The following is a 14380-nucleotide window of genomic DNA, read 5'->3' as shown; positions in this document are numbered from 1 at the left end:
CTTGTTCATAATAAACTCGGTTCATTATAAGACTTTCAAAAATTTGGAGTTTCGCTAAACCCAAAATGTGGGGGTTTCATCGCCCATGATTTATTATTATACTCTGAGGTCTCTCCCAGAGGCACAGGGTTGGTATGGACCAAATAAAAAACAAAGTTACCACCTGTCCTCACCATCGAGTCTTCTCGGTGGGCTCTTGCCATCTCTTCTGAATTCTTCTTCAATGCCATGCATGCCAGGCTCATTGCTGAGGCCTGTGATTGGGCCTCAGAGGTCATTTTGGGTCACCAAGAGAGGAGAAGACATGTGAGTACCTGTGTTTTTTTTGATTTTGTTTGTTTGTTTTGTCAGCACTTCCCATGGACCTCAACTTATACTCTGAGGTCTGAAGGACCCTAGAGATTAATAATATCAACTTCAAGTCAGACCGAATCAAAACTTGTGTGTAAACCTAGTGAATATTCACAAAACTTATGTTGGGGGGTCACCCTTTACTAGTTATCAAGATTATACCAATTTTCCAGATCTCAGTGGTTTTCCAGGATCAGAATATTGTTAGAATATACCATTAATATTAGATGATGGATCCAACTCTCTACATCCCACTGATCAGCTGCGGCCTCTTCCCTATTTATTGTGCCCAATATAGGGATCACAATGTACGTTTTTTGTTTCCATTTAAGTATGTCTTTTGCAGAATGGGAGGAAATCCACGTGAATACAGGGAGAACATACAAACTCCTTGCAGGTGTCGCTCCTGGCGGGATTCGAACCCAGGACTCCAGCGCTGCAATGCTAACCACTGAGCCACCATGTTGCCCCTTCCCTATTTGCTTTGACCCTTTTACCTTTAAGTTGTCTACTTAGTAGTGGTGGGACTGAGTATGTACAATGTGCAGGTCAGTGATGTAACAGTAACGGCTGCCACAGGGCCCAGGACATTAGAGGCCTGGAGACAGCCATGTCAAAAATTTGCCATGGGGCCCCACCATTCCTAGTTACGTCACTGATGCAGGTAGACAAAGGTGACACAGCCTCTTTAAAAGGCTTATCGATGGGGTGGAGAGGATCATACCCAGTATATATTGTAATTGTAATGCATATTATTAGCAGCTAGGACCCACGAATGGCAAGATGAAATAGTGCACCATCCAGCACATGGTATAATAATGGTCTGGGAAAAACTACATTCCACGAGAGATGATATAGATCACAGACTTGAAAACTATGGCTTTGGTGGATATCCTCAGCACACATCCCTGATGATACATACTATTATATTGCTGTATACAGTGGCGTAACTAAAGTCTTGTGAGCCCCAGAGCAATCTTTTTTTTTGCACAATTATACATGTTTATAGAGAAAAAATGGGCAGAGAACACAGTATTGGTCAATTTTATTACAGATGAGTAATAAACTCATAATAAAAGTAAATGCACAGCAAATATTTCACAATACTTAATGGCATCTGCCATATGGTCCCTTATCATAAAAATAAACCAATGGCGTTAGGGTGAGTTCACATGGAGGAAAGTGGAACGCAATCTGGCACGTATACACGTGTCGGCAGATTGCACTCCGCAAAAGCTCCCATTCATTTCAATGGGAGTGAGGATCGTAGACGCGGCGTTATTTTGCGGCCGTGATTTTGCAAAATCACGGCCGCAAAATAGCGCCGCGTATACGATCCCGGCTCCCATTGATTTCAATGGGAGCGTATACGGTCCGCAAAGTCTCACACAGCGTATACGTGCCACATCACACGGCACATTACTCCGTGTGAACTCTCCCTTATAGTGGAAAATAATATGTACAAAGTATACCAACCATCCCTAATAACAATTCATAGGGGCAAAGGAGCAATCAGCCCTTGGGCCCTGGTATCTGAGGGGCCCCAATAACCTCTTTGCCCCATATAGTTGTAATTTAAATGGCACATGGGGGGCAGAGAGCTCCCACAATTGTGAAAAACCTAGATGTAAAATTTAGGGACAGCGGCAGAAATATTTGGCAATGTTTGTTGTAGAATTTCCCCAACATTCTCTCAAGTCATGCTCGGAATTATGTAATTTTTGACCACAACTTGGCCAGAATGTCTGCCGTTGTCCAAACATCACATGGATCTTTGGAAGAGGTCTTTTACAGGGCACATCATATTCCAGTTATGATCCAAGAAATCTCAATATGACCAGCACATGATATGAGTCAATAATATATCAGAAGCTAGCTGGAGACTTTAAACTACGACCAGTAGATCTTCATCTTGGAACATCTTCCAGTTGGCTTTGATGCAGAAGTAGAAGAACTGCCTTCTTACGGGTTTTTGTTTCCATAAGTTTGTGACCAGTCCTATTGAGTAAAATACTTATTTTTGGTGAATCACATAAGGATATTAGTCTTGATCATGGATATAAGTTGCTGTAGGTCTTATACTCCATGGTGTCTCGTATACCGTAGGCTACCACCGAGCAGGGCAGAAGGAAGAGGACTCTTTCACGTAGGATGCACGGTAGGTGTAATCTATCTTCGAGGCACGGCACATATTTCATAAGGCTTGGGAGAGTTTGTAGCCCCAAAGTCTGGAGTAAGGTTTAGTATAGCACCAGGTGTTGGGTGGAATGTGAAGTTTTGCATCAGTGATGTAAAGAATAGGAATATTTCCATTTTTGCCAAAGTCTCTCCGGCACAACTTCTTTTACCTAGAAATATAGGTAAAACATACAAATATGTAAATAAATTCATACATAAATCATCTTACTTTGGGGAAAGGAATACAAAAAAGTTGAAATTTGCTCTAGCGCACTTTTTGAAAGGTAGCTCCTTATAGATCAAATTATTAGAAATGTTACCTATTGAGAAGGGTATGAAGGCTTCGTTCTTCTTGAAGTTTCCAGCAGAGTCAAGAAAATGTTCTGGATAAAACTCATCTGGTTTCTCAAAGTAAGCTTTATCATTTAGAGCTGAATGTACCAGTGGGATTACAGTCACTCCCTGGAAGAAAGGCATAGGTTATATATGAAATATGGGCCTATAGGCCGGTCTACATGGGCCTATATGTTGAGTCTTAGGCCTGGTTCACTTCTGCGTTGGTAACCCGTTCGGGGGAGTCCGCATCGAACGGCCACCGAATGCATTGGCAAAGCACACAGACTCCTCAGACTTTAATGGGGTCCGTGTGCAGAACATGCAGACAGGAAAGTAGATCACGATCTACTATCTTGTCCACATGACTCATGCGGAGACCGTGCGGAAAGCACACGGACCCCATTATAGTCTAAGGTGTCTGTGTACTTTCAATGCACACCGCTTGCCAATGCGTTCGGTAGTCTGTTCGATGCGGACTCCCCCGAACGGGTTACCAACGCAGATGTGAACCAGGCCTTAATGAATGGGATTTGGTATTAGTCATGATGTCAATCCACCCCATGCAACCAATGGGGACCAATGACGGTCCTCAGCACTGACCCCAGACCCCTGTAAACTCCCAGAAAATGCTATAAGAAGGTGGCGAAGAGGACCAGATGCCATTGTGGCGACCAGAATTGAGTAGGAGCTGCTTATTTTTCCAAACCTCAACAAGGCCTCTGATTATTATACTCTGAATGGACCTCCTGAGTTAAATAATGATTTGTAGATGGAGAATCCCAATAATCTTAGGTTTGACAGAAATGTTTTAAAAAATCATGATGAAAATTGGCTCAGTTTGCATATCCCTATTCGGTATACTTGAACCTATATAGTCCTATAGGTGCTTTAAAATACTGTTTACATAGAAAAACTAACTGGCCATACACATTATACACAAGATGTATATGGACTCTGGACTCTGGACACAGTCACTGGATGACCACACAAAGTTAAATAGCATATCAATCTGTGACACAATGTCACAAAACAACATTGTCTTGAAAAGATAATCAACTCTTGACACCCATATGTAGACTTGTCCACCAAAGAGGAAAGCTATGGAAGGACCTATCTATCATCATTTCATTTGATGGTTGAATCATCCAACAGGGTAAAACAGAGGACATAGTTACCTTTGGAATACAATAACCTCTAAAAGTGATATCTCGAGGGGTTGAATGTGGAACGGCAACTGGTGCAATATCCCCGAACCTCTGAACTTCATGAATGACGGCATCTGTATATGGCATTTGCTTCCTGTGCTCCATTTGAGGCTGAGCCGATCCGATCACTTGTTCAATTTCACTTTGCACTTTTTCTATTAGGATAGAAAGAAATATGTGCACATTATAATCCATAATATTACAGGTATAGAATGAGACAGGGATACATTGTAAAGGGTTTGTCTGGTCCTTCAACAAATGGTTCTAACCAGCTACGAAAAGAGGAACAACTACTTTAATCTGGGATAAGAATTCTGAAATTTTAGCCATCTAGAGCTTGTTTCCAACACAGATCTACATAATCTGGTGTCTTCAGATCTCTTCTCTCAAATAGGGCTACAGTGAGTTAAGTGGGGGCAGAAGGTCAGTATATTGTCGATGTTTGCTACCAAATTTCTAGACTTTCTAGAGAAATATAATTTTGTCCAATTTTTAGTTTCTGGCATTGCCATTGAGAAGATCACCACTGTCTGTCAAAACTACAGCAGTCCAAATTCATTAGATGAATGTTGGCCAGCCATCTAACCCCTCGTTGACATCTGTGTTTGGTAATCCGTTCAGGGAGTCCGCATGAGAACCCCCCCCCCCGAATGGAATACCAAATGCATTGGCAAGCAGTGTGCAGCGAAAGCACATGGACCCCATAGACTATAATGGGGTCTGTGTGCTCTCCGCATGGAACATGTGGACAAAAAAGTACCTTGTGATCTACTTTCATGTCCGCATGATTCACTGTGCTTTCACTGCATACCGCTTGCCAATCCATTCGGTATTCCATTCCTATGCGGACTCCCCGAATGGATTACCAAACACAGATGTGAATGAGGGGTAACATGTATTTGTCCTCCCAAATGGAGGACATAAGGACAGGGCAGTTGGAATTCAATGGCTTAATCCTTTTCTCCCTAGTAGAGAAGCTGTTGTCCAGTTTCGGTAAACAAGCACTGCTCAACCAAGCTGAGGATGCACGTGTATGGGGAGATTGGGTGAGTTTTGGGGAATGATCAGTTTAAGGGACTTCAATACCCTAACCTAGTATCAGTCTCTTCAGTTTTTAACTTGAAAATTTCATATACACTGGCTACTGTATGTGTACACATCTGTTCCAATGACGTAAACCGATTTGGCATCCAGACAAAGATGCGGCAATAGGGGGGCAGGTGCAAATGCAGAAATTGTCCCAAATTTCTTAAGCCTTAGGAGTCTTAAACAGTACTGTAACTCATAAATATACAACACCTGTCTCAGATTGAGCAATGAGCCCAAGAGCTTCTACTTCTGAATCCAATTTCTCTGGAAACTGGCCAAAAATCCTAAACAAGTTTTTCCACCGTTTCAGCCAGAAACCAATTACATAACTTGAAGACATTAAAAGCCTCTGTAAATAACAAGGCACGGAGCACCCTGGCAAATATTTCGAGGCATGATTATTTCTTAATGATTATCTTATATAACTCTCAAGACATCATAGTATTACATTAAAGAAATTAACATAAAGCTGTCACAAGTTTTATGTCTTACGTTGAATTTCTGGATATTTCATCATGAGCAAAATGGCCCATCTCAATGTGGTTGATGTGGTCTCCATACCAGCCCCAAATAAATCCCCCACCAAAGAAGTCAGATTATCGTTGTGGTAATACTGGGTAGATTCTGGTTTTCCCTGGCAAAAAAAAATTGAGCAAAATGATATCAAAAATCAAATCAAGTCATCTTGTTTTAATCTAGAATTGTTTTGCAAGAATCTTCATTTATAGAATAGATATTAATCTTAAGTATTACAGAAACCCTAACATTCTGAGAGATTGGATGTAAATGCAAACCCACAGATCTTCCATCATAGATGTATCGAAGGAGCAAGGTGTTTTCTCCAATGCATCAAATACCTTAACATCTGTAGACTAGAATTGGGTGGACCAAAGCAGAATGGACCACATGGTCGTGATTAGAGATGAGCGAGTAGTACTCGATCGAGTAGGTATTCGATCGAATACTACGGTATTCGAAATACTTGTACTCGATCGAGTACCACTCCCTGTTCGAATGTAAAAGTTTGATGCAGAACCAGCATTGATTGGCCGAATGCTATACAGTCGGCCAATCAACGCTGGTTCTTCTCCTACCTTTCGAAGTCTTCTCCATGCAGCTTCCCCGCGGCGTCTTACGGCTCTTCGTTCACTCTGCCAGGCATCAGGCCTGGGCAGAGCCAACTGTGTATGTCCGCTTGTAGTGCGCAGACGGCTCTGCCCAGGCCCAATGCCTGGCAGAGTGAATTCAGAGCCGGAAGATGCCGCGGGAACACTGCAAGGAGAAGACTTCTCGAAGGATCCAGCCCGACCCTCACTCGTTGACTTGGTAAGTATAATTTGATCGAACGTTGCCTACCACTGAAACAAGCATTTTCCCCCCATAGAGTATAATAGGGTTCGATATTCGATTCGAGTAGTCGAATATTGAGGGGCTACTCGAAACGAATATCGAACCTCGAACATTTTACTGTTCGCTCATCTCTAGTAGGAACCAGAGATATAGCCAAATTAGTTGATGGCAAGGATTCACAAAGGAAACATTGGACCAGTCTATAGAAGTCTAATACTTGGTTATCGAAGTTAAAAAAAGGGTCTACTGAATGACTGAAGATCTGTTTCCTCAGGAGACATGGCCAATAAATGTCTAGATTGGTATCTATTTATTAGAATATTCTACAGTCCAAGCCCTGGTGACTAGTGCAAGGCTCATAACCAACAATAATTTAGTTAGGCCATTGTGGTTCACCTGGAGGTTTATGTTTCTTATTGTCCCAGTGGAGGAAACCTGCTTGTACAAAATAACCCTTTCATGGTGTCTACATGCCGTGTGTAAATGGAAACCATCCTGACCTTGGTGCTACTTTTTAGATTTTTATCAAGAATGAAAGTGAAGTTCTCTCTATATGGTGGGCCCATTATGGGAAATGATTCTGAAGGCCCATCCATGATCCATCCAGAACATGTCCATGTCTACTCTTATCTGTACTCCAAACAACTATTTCTTGTCAGTGAGAAATTGTCTTGAATGTGGCGGTGTTCTGCTGGTTCTTTTGGGTCTATTACTGAATGAGAGTCTGGGCCTACTAAAGGAACCTCTAGGACTTGTTATTGGTTTTTTTTTTTCTTTTTCTTTTGCATTTTTCTAACATTTTTTCTTTAGTTATTTCATATTGCATATGATTTAATCATACCTCTTGTTGCTTGGCTAAGAAGGCGTCAATGAGGTTCCTCTGGTCATTTACATCCAGTTCTTTCTTATATTCTGTAAATGTCGCTTTTATAAACTCATAAAACTCTTTAGTGTTTTCAAAAATTTTATTGTGAGCTCCAGGTAACCATTTTGCCAGGGATGGATAACAATTGTACAGCTATAGTGTATAGGGAATAAAAAGAATATAACAATTATGTAATGAACTCAGAAACATAGAGATAGATAGATAGATAGATAGATAGATAGATAGATAGATAGATAGATAGATAGATAGATAGATAGATAGATAATACAATATAACTAGCACTTACCACGACCCAGGGGCTGCTTAGGAGTTTCACATTTTCATTGACTGATCTCATAAGCCTCAGTAAGGTCGGATCCTCATAATCGTATCTTTTGTTCAGTAGTATAGACACAATGATATTGGTTACAGCAGCGTATATACAAGTCACATCAGAAAAGGGCTTTCCTGAAAAAATAAATACAAAGAAAAATTATTCATTTTTATCACATGAAGTTGATACCGAGAATATGCACCTAATAAGTGGCAGGTTGCTTTATTTCTATAGTCACTGAATATGTCAAATAATGTATATCTGAGAGTTCGAGAATCTGATAGGTGAACCCTATTTTAGAGTATAAGCAGGCTCGGGGCTCTTCCTTTTATTTGACAAATGGATCACTTACCTTTAAATGATCCTATCTTCTGGACTAAGCATTCAGTCTCCTCGGTAATCCGGTCTTCTATAGTCCTCTTCCCCATTCCATAATCCCGTAAGGTTGAGAGTGTAAATCTTCTCATCACTTTCCAGTTCTCTCCAGTGGAAAAGACAATACCTGAATGGGAAGAATATGTTATATGTCATGCGTGGTGTCCAGAGAAACTTATGAGCTGAGAAACACTATTGACTAAGGGACCCCTACAGATGGAAAGCCCAAAAAACAAAAAATATTTGTTACCATGTGATATAGTACTGAACTGGTTTCATGAGAAATTAGAGCCCAAACGGAAGAACATATAAACATATTATGACCTCCACCAACTCCAACTCTTTGTATCCTTTAGTAGGCACCCAATGTGCTAATTAGACTGTCTACTGTCAAGTGGGTGGTCTCAGATTATTTGCCCCAGCCCAGGACTGCCTAACTAATTATCATATTGGGGTGCTGAAACTACAGAAATGATTGGTCAGAATGTTGGGGGCAAGAGAATTTTTTTTTTAAGTGTGCCAGAATCAGTTACACTTGGTGAAGATGGTGAAAGGTCCTTTTTAAAAGTGGAAGTATATGTTTTTGTATGTGGTTGGAGATTGGTGGTAGTATTATTTAGATACAGTGTATTATATGGGCACAATATGGTGTATGTTCTCTCATTGTGGCAGTAATTTTTCCTACCCCACCTAACCCTTTCAAGGAAATATTCTTCCATGATCTTGCTTGGTTTCTATGCCATTTATAAACACTAAGTTAGAGACGGGTCACTTGAAGTACTCTATCTGTGCTGCAACCCTTAACAATAGGCTGGAATCTGTCTGGGACCCTGTTAGAAACTGTTCAATACATCTAAAGTTTCAGGGAGATCGGCCCACCTACTTTCCCAATGGAGGCAAAATGCCTCTATTCTCCAGATTGGTGGGGTTTCAGACCCGATTCACATCTGTGTTTGGTATTCCATTCAGGGTGTCCACTTGGGGACCCCTTGAATGGAATACCGAATGCATTAAAAAGTGGTTAGCTAAGAAGCCACACGAACCCCATAGACTATAATGAGGTCTATGTGTTTTACACGCGATGTCCGCATGAATCAAAGCAAGCACCACTTTTCCCTTCACATGATTCGTGCGGACACCATGTGTAAAACACACGGACCCCATTATAGTCTATAGGGTCCATGTGGTTTCTTTGCTAACCACTTTTTAATGCATTCAGTATTCCATTCGGGAGTCCCCAAGTGGACCCCGAATGGAATACCGAACGTAGATGTGAACCAGGCCTGAGCAATCAGAAACCCACCGATCATCCATATGTCCTCTATCCTTTGGACAGAGGGCAAGAATACTTTGAGGCAAAACCCCTTTAACAAAATAGATTTAGTAAAACAATGTAACAACACAATAATTTAATAATCCAAAAACTCACCATGACCTTTCGACGTGGTAGAAAACAATGGTGTATGTGGTCTCTCCGCAAATAAGTCACCGTGAGTTATCAGCGCCTCTTTAATGGTGTCATAGCCACAAAGGACAATTGATTTGGCATTACCAAACTGGATACTGAAGACCGGGCCGTACTCCTTAGCCAACTGTATGCAAGAATGATCATAGAGTTACCATTGCCAGTAAGAATGAATTACCCCTCTCCATATAAGCCCAAAACTAGTGGTTGGGTGAAATGTTCTGAGGTGTCCTTCGCATCAAATTCCGGACCAAAAAACCCCATCTGAACCCGGCCTTAGTGGTATGTTATAGTATGAGTGGCTTTGGTGTCTGTCTTAAGTGAGGAATTAGTAAGGAGAATTTATGGGTCACCTTTCATTTGGGGGTTTTGGTCTGATGTCCGACTACCTAAGGTTTTAGTGTAGGGTCTGAATGTAAGAGTTTAGCTTTACCTCCACAAATGTTTTATGGGGTTTTCCTATGTCTATGATGTGGATATTCCCAATAATCGGTAAAGGCTTTGGTCCAGGTGGGAAATTTTTGTAATCTCCTTTGTTTTGCTTATTAAAGGCATTGACCAAGAATAAGAAGACAACCACGGAAATGAGAATTGTGACCAGGTCCATGGTGAATTATAATTCTGTAAAATATTGAGGTGGAGAAAAGACAAGATTAGTTTAGGCTTTAAAGTATATAATTTATAACATAAACCATAAATACATATCAAAAGAAGAAATTTTTCCAGAGAAGATTCGAGAGATGACATGAATACAGTGTTTAAAGTGATTTACTAGTGTGGCTATGGCTGGAAAGTACTTCCTAGACCCGTGGGTGTGGATTCTTAGAAAAAGGGCATGGCTTAAATGTGCCACAAAGCGCCAACTTTGTGTAGTAAAATTTTAAAATAAACCAACTAGTAGGTGGTACAAATGTAGACTAGACAGTATAAAAATACCAGTCACTGTAATAAATCTGGTGTAGTATGAGACTACCAGTCTAAGTCTCTTTTTTGAGAGAGGACTGAAACGTTGTATCTGATGTGAATGATAACAGAACTAAACCTCTGGACAACTGCGATCCCTTCCTTCATCAGTAAGCAGTCCATGTTGTCTAGACTGGATACAATGGTATATATCTGAGAGCAGGACTAGCTATATACAAGGTTACTGCCTTTAAATGGAACTCAGACTGTTCTTATTCACTGCCAGCAAATTGACTGTCTATAAATTATGAAGAACTGAAAGACAAAGTATATCAAAAAGTTGTGACCCTTCTATTAATACAATACATTGAATAAATGTAAAAAAAAAATAACACAAGAAATTAGATATCATCCTATAGAAGAGATTAAGGCTATACATGTCAGCAGTATATATATATATATATATATATATATATATATATATTTGTAGATCATGAACCCCACATAGAACTCACAATGTACATTTTTCCCTATCAGTATGTCTTTGGAATATGTGATGGAAATCCATGCAAACACGGGGAGAACATACAAACTCCTTGCAGATGGTTTTTTGCCCTTGGCAGGATTTGAACACCAGGACTCCAGCGCTGCAAGGCTGCAGTGCTAACCACTGAGCCACCGTGTGGCCCCCATGTCAGCATTATATTGTGATAACTAGAAGATAGCCCAAAATCTAGAAAGGTGTAAGAAAAGATTAGAAATGCATCATCTTACTTGGATTCCTGTACAGAAGGCAACACTCTGCTCTTCTCTCTTCTGTCCCTTGGTACTCGGAGGACTTTTATAGCAGTGTATTGCATTACAACCCAGGGAACTCCACCCATAATTAACCCCTGGCCGTGAATAAGTGAGTCAGCAGTTCTCAGTAATGTGTCAGTGTGTCACACACAAGACTAGGCTTCCTTCACATCTGTGCTGGATGTATGTCCAGTGCAGAGCTGTCAAAAATCAGGGGAGAAAAAAAAAAGTTCTGCAAATTCAACTTTTTCCCAGTGATTTCCTATATATATATATATATATATATATATATATATATATATATATATATATATATATATATATATATATATATATATATATATATATCAGACCCCTCCAACAAACATGCTCCATACGTCTGCACTATTTTTGGGGTTCATTCTTGACTTCAGAGAGAAAAAAATGTAGTGAAAAACCAAAGCCCCTTATAGAAAATCACAGCTAAAAAACCGCTGCAGAAAGAAACTCTGCGAAAAAATGCTGTTTTTTTTTCCACAACTTTTATTTATTGAGTATTTGTTGCTTATTTTTCTTCCCCTATTCAACATATAGAAAATACTCCTAAAATTAACATACGGGCAGGATGCTTCTTTTTTTCCACCACCTGATATATATATATATATATATATATATATTTTTTTTTTTTCTTAGTGTAGATTGTGAGCCCCACATAGAGCTCACAATGTACATTTTTTTTCCCTATCAGTATGTCTTTGGAATATGAGATGGAAATCCATGCAAACATGGGGAGAACATACAATCTCCTTGCAGATGGTTTTATGCCCTTGACGGGATTCGAACACCAGGACCCCAGCACTGCAATGCTAACCACTAAGCCACCGTGTGGCCCCTCTGATATTTTTTTTTGTCTCTCACTGAAATGAATGGGAGATGGAATTTTTGCATGACAATTTTGCCATGTGAACTTAGAGAACCTTATTATTGTATCTTCCCTTTGCTGTAATTATTGACCCTGATATTCCTGACACCTGTTACAGAAGAAAAACTCACTTCACCTTGTCATATCTTGCTTGCAAACTCGTGTCACCGATCTCCGCCCCGTGTCACTACAGACAGTCCGGGATTCCTGCCAATTTCTCTCTTTCACACCTTATACAGAAATGAAGAAAATCCAGGACAAACAACATGTGACACAATAAAAGAACAAGTGGATAAAAGTAAGGCATACTCGTGGAACACAAAAACTATCCCTATATTATGGAAGGTTTTATAATGGAAAAACTCTTATGGCTTTTTGTAGATACCATGGGATACAGTCACTTCTCTCCTATCTAAACGATAGGGTATATTGTATCAAAAACTGGCCTAAAGGGTTACAAGGTTGGAATCAGTTGCATCGTAGACTTTACTACAGAGAGTCCTCACTATACGGGGATTTGGGGAAACTAGAGACTTGGCAAATTAAGTTTTTTAAGATAAGATAAGATAATCCTTTAACAGTCCCACAGTGCGGAAATTTCAGTATATTACAGCAGCATAGTAATACAGATACAAGATAATACACAGTAATATAATACAGATGTAGACACACATATGCTGAGAAGAGAAGATATACTAGGAGTCCATAGCAGCTAAGGAGGAGAAGAAAGAAAGAAGGAAGACTTCATAATCATAATCATTAGTTCTCTGTGCAGAGTGATCTTCACTTGGTCTGATGTAGATTATACAGCCTGGTCGCGGTTGGAAGGAAGGACTTGCGATAGCACTCCTTCTCACACTTGGGGTGGAGCAGACGGTCACTTAAAGTGCTGCCAAGTCCCATCAAGGTCCCATACATGGGGTGGGATTTGTTCTCCCACATGGAGGTCACCACAGACAGTATCCTTCTGTCACCCACCACCTGTACTGGGTCCAGGGGGCTCCCCAGGACAGAGCTGGCCCTCCTGATCAGCCTGTCAAGTCTATTTCTGTCCCTGGTTGATATACTGCTCCCCCAGCAGGCCACCCCGAAAAAGATGGCTGAAGCAACCTGAGTTGAAGAAGGCCCTAAGAAGTGTCACAAATGCAAAAGAAAAAAGTCTCGATCTCACCATATGAGTAAGCTCCAGGATAACCCTCCGGGTGCACGGCCTTTAACCTCCGGACTGAATGAGGCAACTCCACAGCTGAATCTTTAACCAAAAATAGTAGGTCCGCACTCCTCGGGTTCCATAAAATATAACTTTTAATAAACCATTAAAAACTCACACAACATAGAACACTTTGTGAAAAAAGTAGGAAAAAGACACATAGTGTTTAAAACCGCCGACGCGTTTCGAAGCTTAACAGCTCCTTAGTCATGGCATTACTAAACATTTTCGTATACCCTTATATACGTAACATAGCAGCTGTATAATCAGTAAAGTAGACACACCCATAATAACAGTCCCTTTCGCTTCCAACCATTTTCTTAAATTATAAAGACAATCGTTTTCTAGATAGATTTATAAGCTACATTCACATTCTGCATTGCCTTTTTCCATTTACTTACATCATTCCTATATTTCCATTCTTTATTTGCTTTGATAAGCAGGCTCCTATACCTCAATCGTTCGTCTCTCCGTCCCACGTGACGCTTTACAACCTATCCTATTGCATCTTCATATCCAGCCCCTTGGAGCCTTACTAACTTGCTATTCTCCGGTCACGTGGTTGATTTTAACCAATTACCGTACATTTCAAACTATTCGCTATACTGCGGAACATATGAAAGCATGAAATTATTGTATACATAATAACTTTACTGTGCCGTTAGATTTAGTATAATACTACACAACTAATAAGGGAATCAGATTGAATAAATTTACCATCTAAACACAATTTATCGTATATGATATATTAAACTAATAAATGTAACTCAGATCCGTTCTTATATTAAGTCCTAACGGTATTCTACAGTTAAACTTGAGAATATAAAAAGCTTCCCTTTTCAACAACCTCTCTTTATGGTTGCCCCCTCTGATGTTATCCCTTACAATTTCCAACCCATAAAAACGCATGGTGTGAATTCTTCCTTGGTGCATATTGGAGAAGTGTTTTGAGGCTCCCGACATAAGTTCTGTTTCTCCCTTTTCACAATCTCGCATGTGTTCTAAAATCCTGATGCCTAA

At 40.2% G+C, this 14380-nt stretch overlaps 1 protein-coding gene across 1 annotated transcript; it reads right to left on the bottom strand.

Annotated features, from left to right (window-relative positions):
• Positions 1-1469: 1469 nt before the first annotated feature.
• Positions 1470-11259, bottom strand: LOC142198290 (cytochrome P450 2C29-like). Its single transcript, XM_075269261.1, has 10 exons — positions 11226-11259; positions 9982-10169; positions 9513-9675; positions 8061-8210; positions 7682-7842; positions 7351-7527; positions 5652-5793; positions 4041-4225; positions 2850-2991; positions 1470-2699 (listed from the first exon to the last, which is right to left on the bottom strand). The coding sequence occupies exons 2-10, from the start codon at positions 10153-10155 to the stop codon at positions 2521-2523; spliced, it is 1473 nt and encodes a 490-aa protein (XP_075125362.1). The 5' UTR covers positions 10156-10169; positions 11226-11259; the 3' UTR covers positions 1470-2520.
• Positions 11260-14380: the final 3121 nt, after the last annotated feature.

This window comes from Leptodactylus fuscus, chromosome 3, assembly GCF_031893055.1.
Source record: "Leptodactylus fuscus isolate aLepFus1 chromosome 3, aLepFus1.hap2, whole genome shotgun sequence".
Taxonomy (NCBI): domain Eukaryota; kingdom Metazoa; phylum Chordata; class Amphibia; order Anura; family Leptodactylidae; genus Leptodactylus; species Leptodactylus fuscus.
Note: the sequence above shows the minus strand (reverse complement) of the source record. Positions and strands in the feature narration are given on the sequence as shown.

Bases quoted from the DNA above. Each gene is read 5' to 3' on its own strand.
- LOC142198290 (XM_075269261.1), bottom strand. From the start codon at position 10,155: ATGGACCTGGTCACAATTCTCATTTCCGTGGTTGTCTTCTTATTCTTG. The intron at 8,211-9,512 runs GTGAGTTTTTGG...CTTCCCATTCAG, and splicing joins TACCACGTCGAAAGGTCATG to GTATTGTCTTTTCCACTGGA. The intron at 4,226-5,651 runs GTAAGACATAAA...CTATCCTAATAG, and splicing joins GAAATATCCAGAAATTCAAC to AAAAAGTGCAAAGTGAAATT.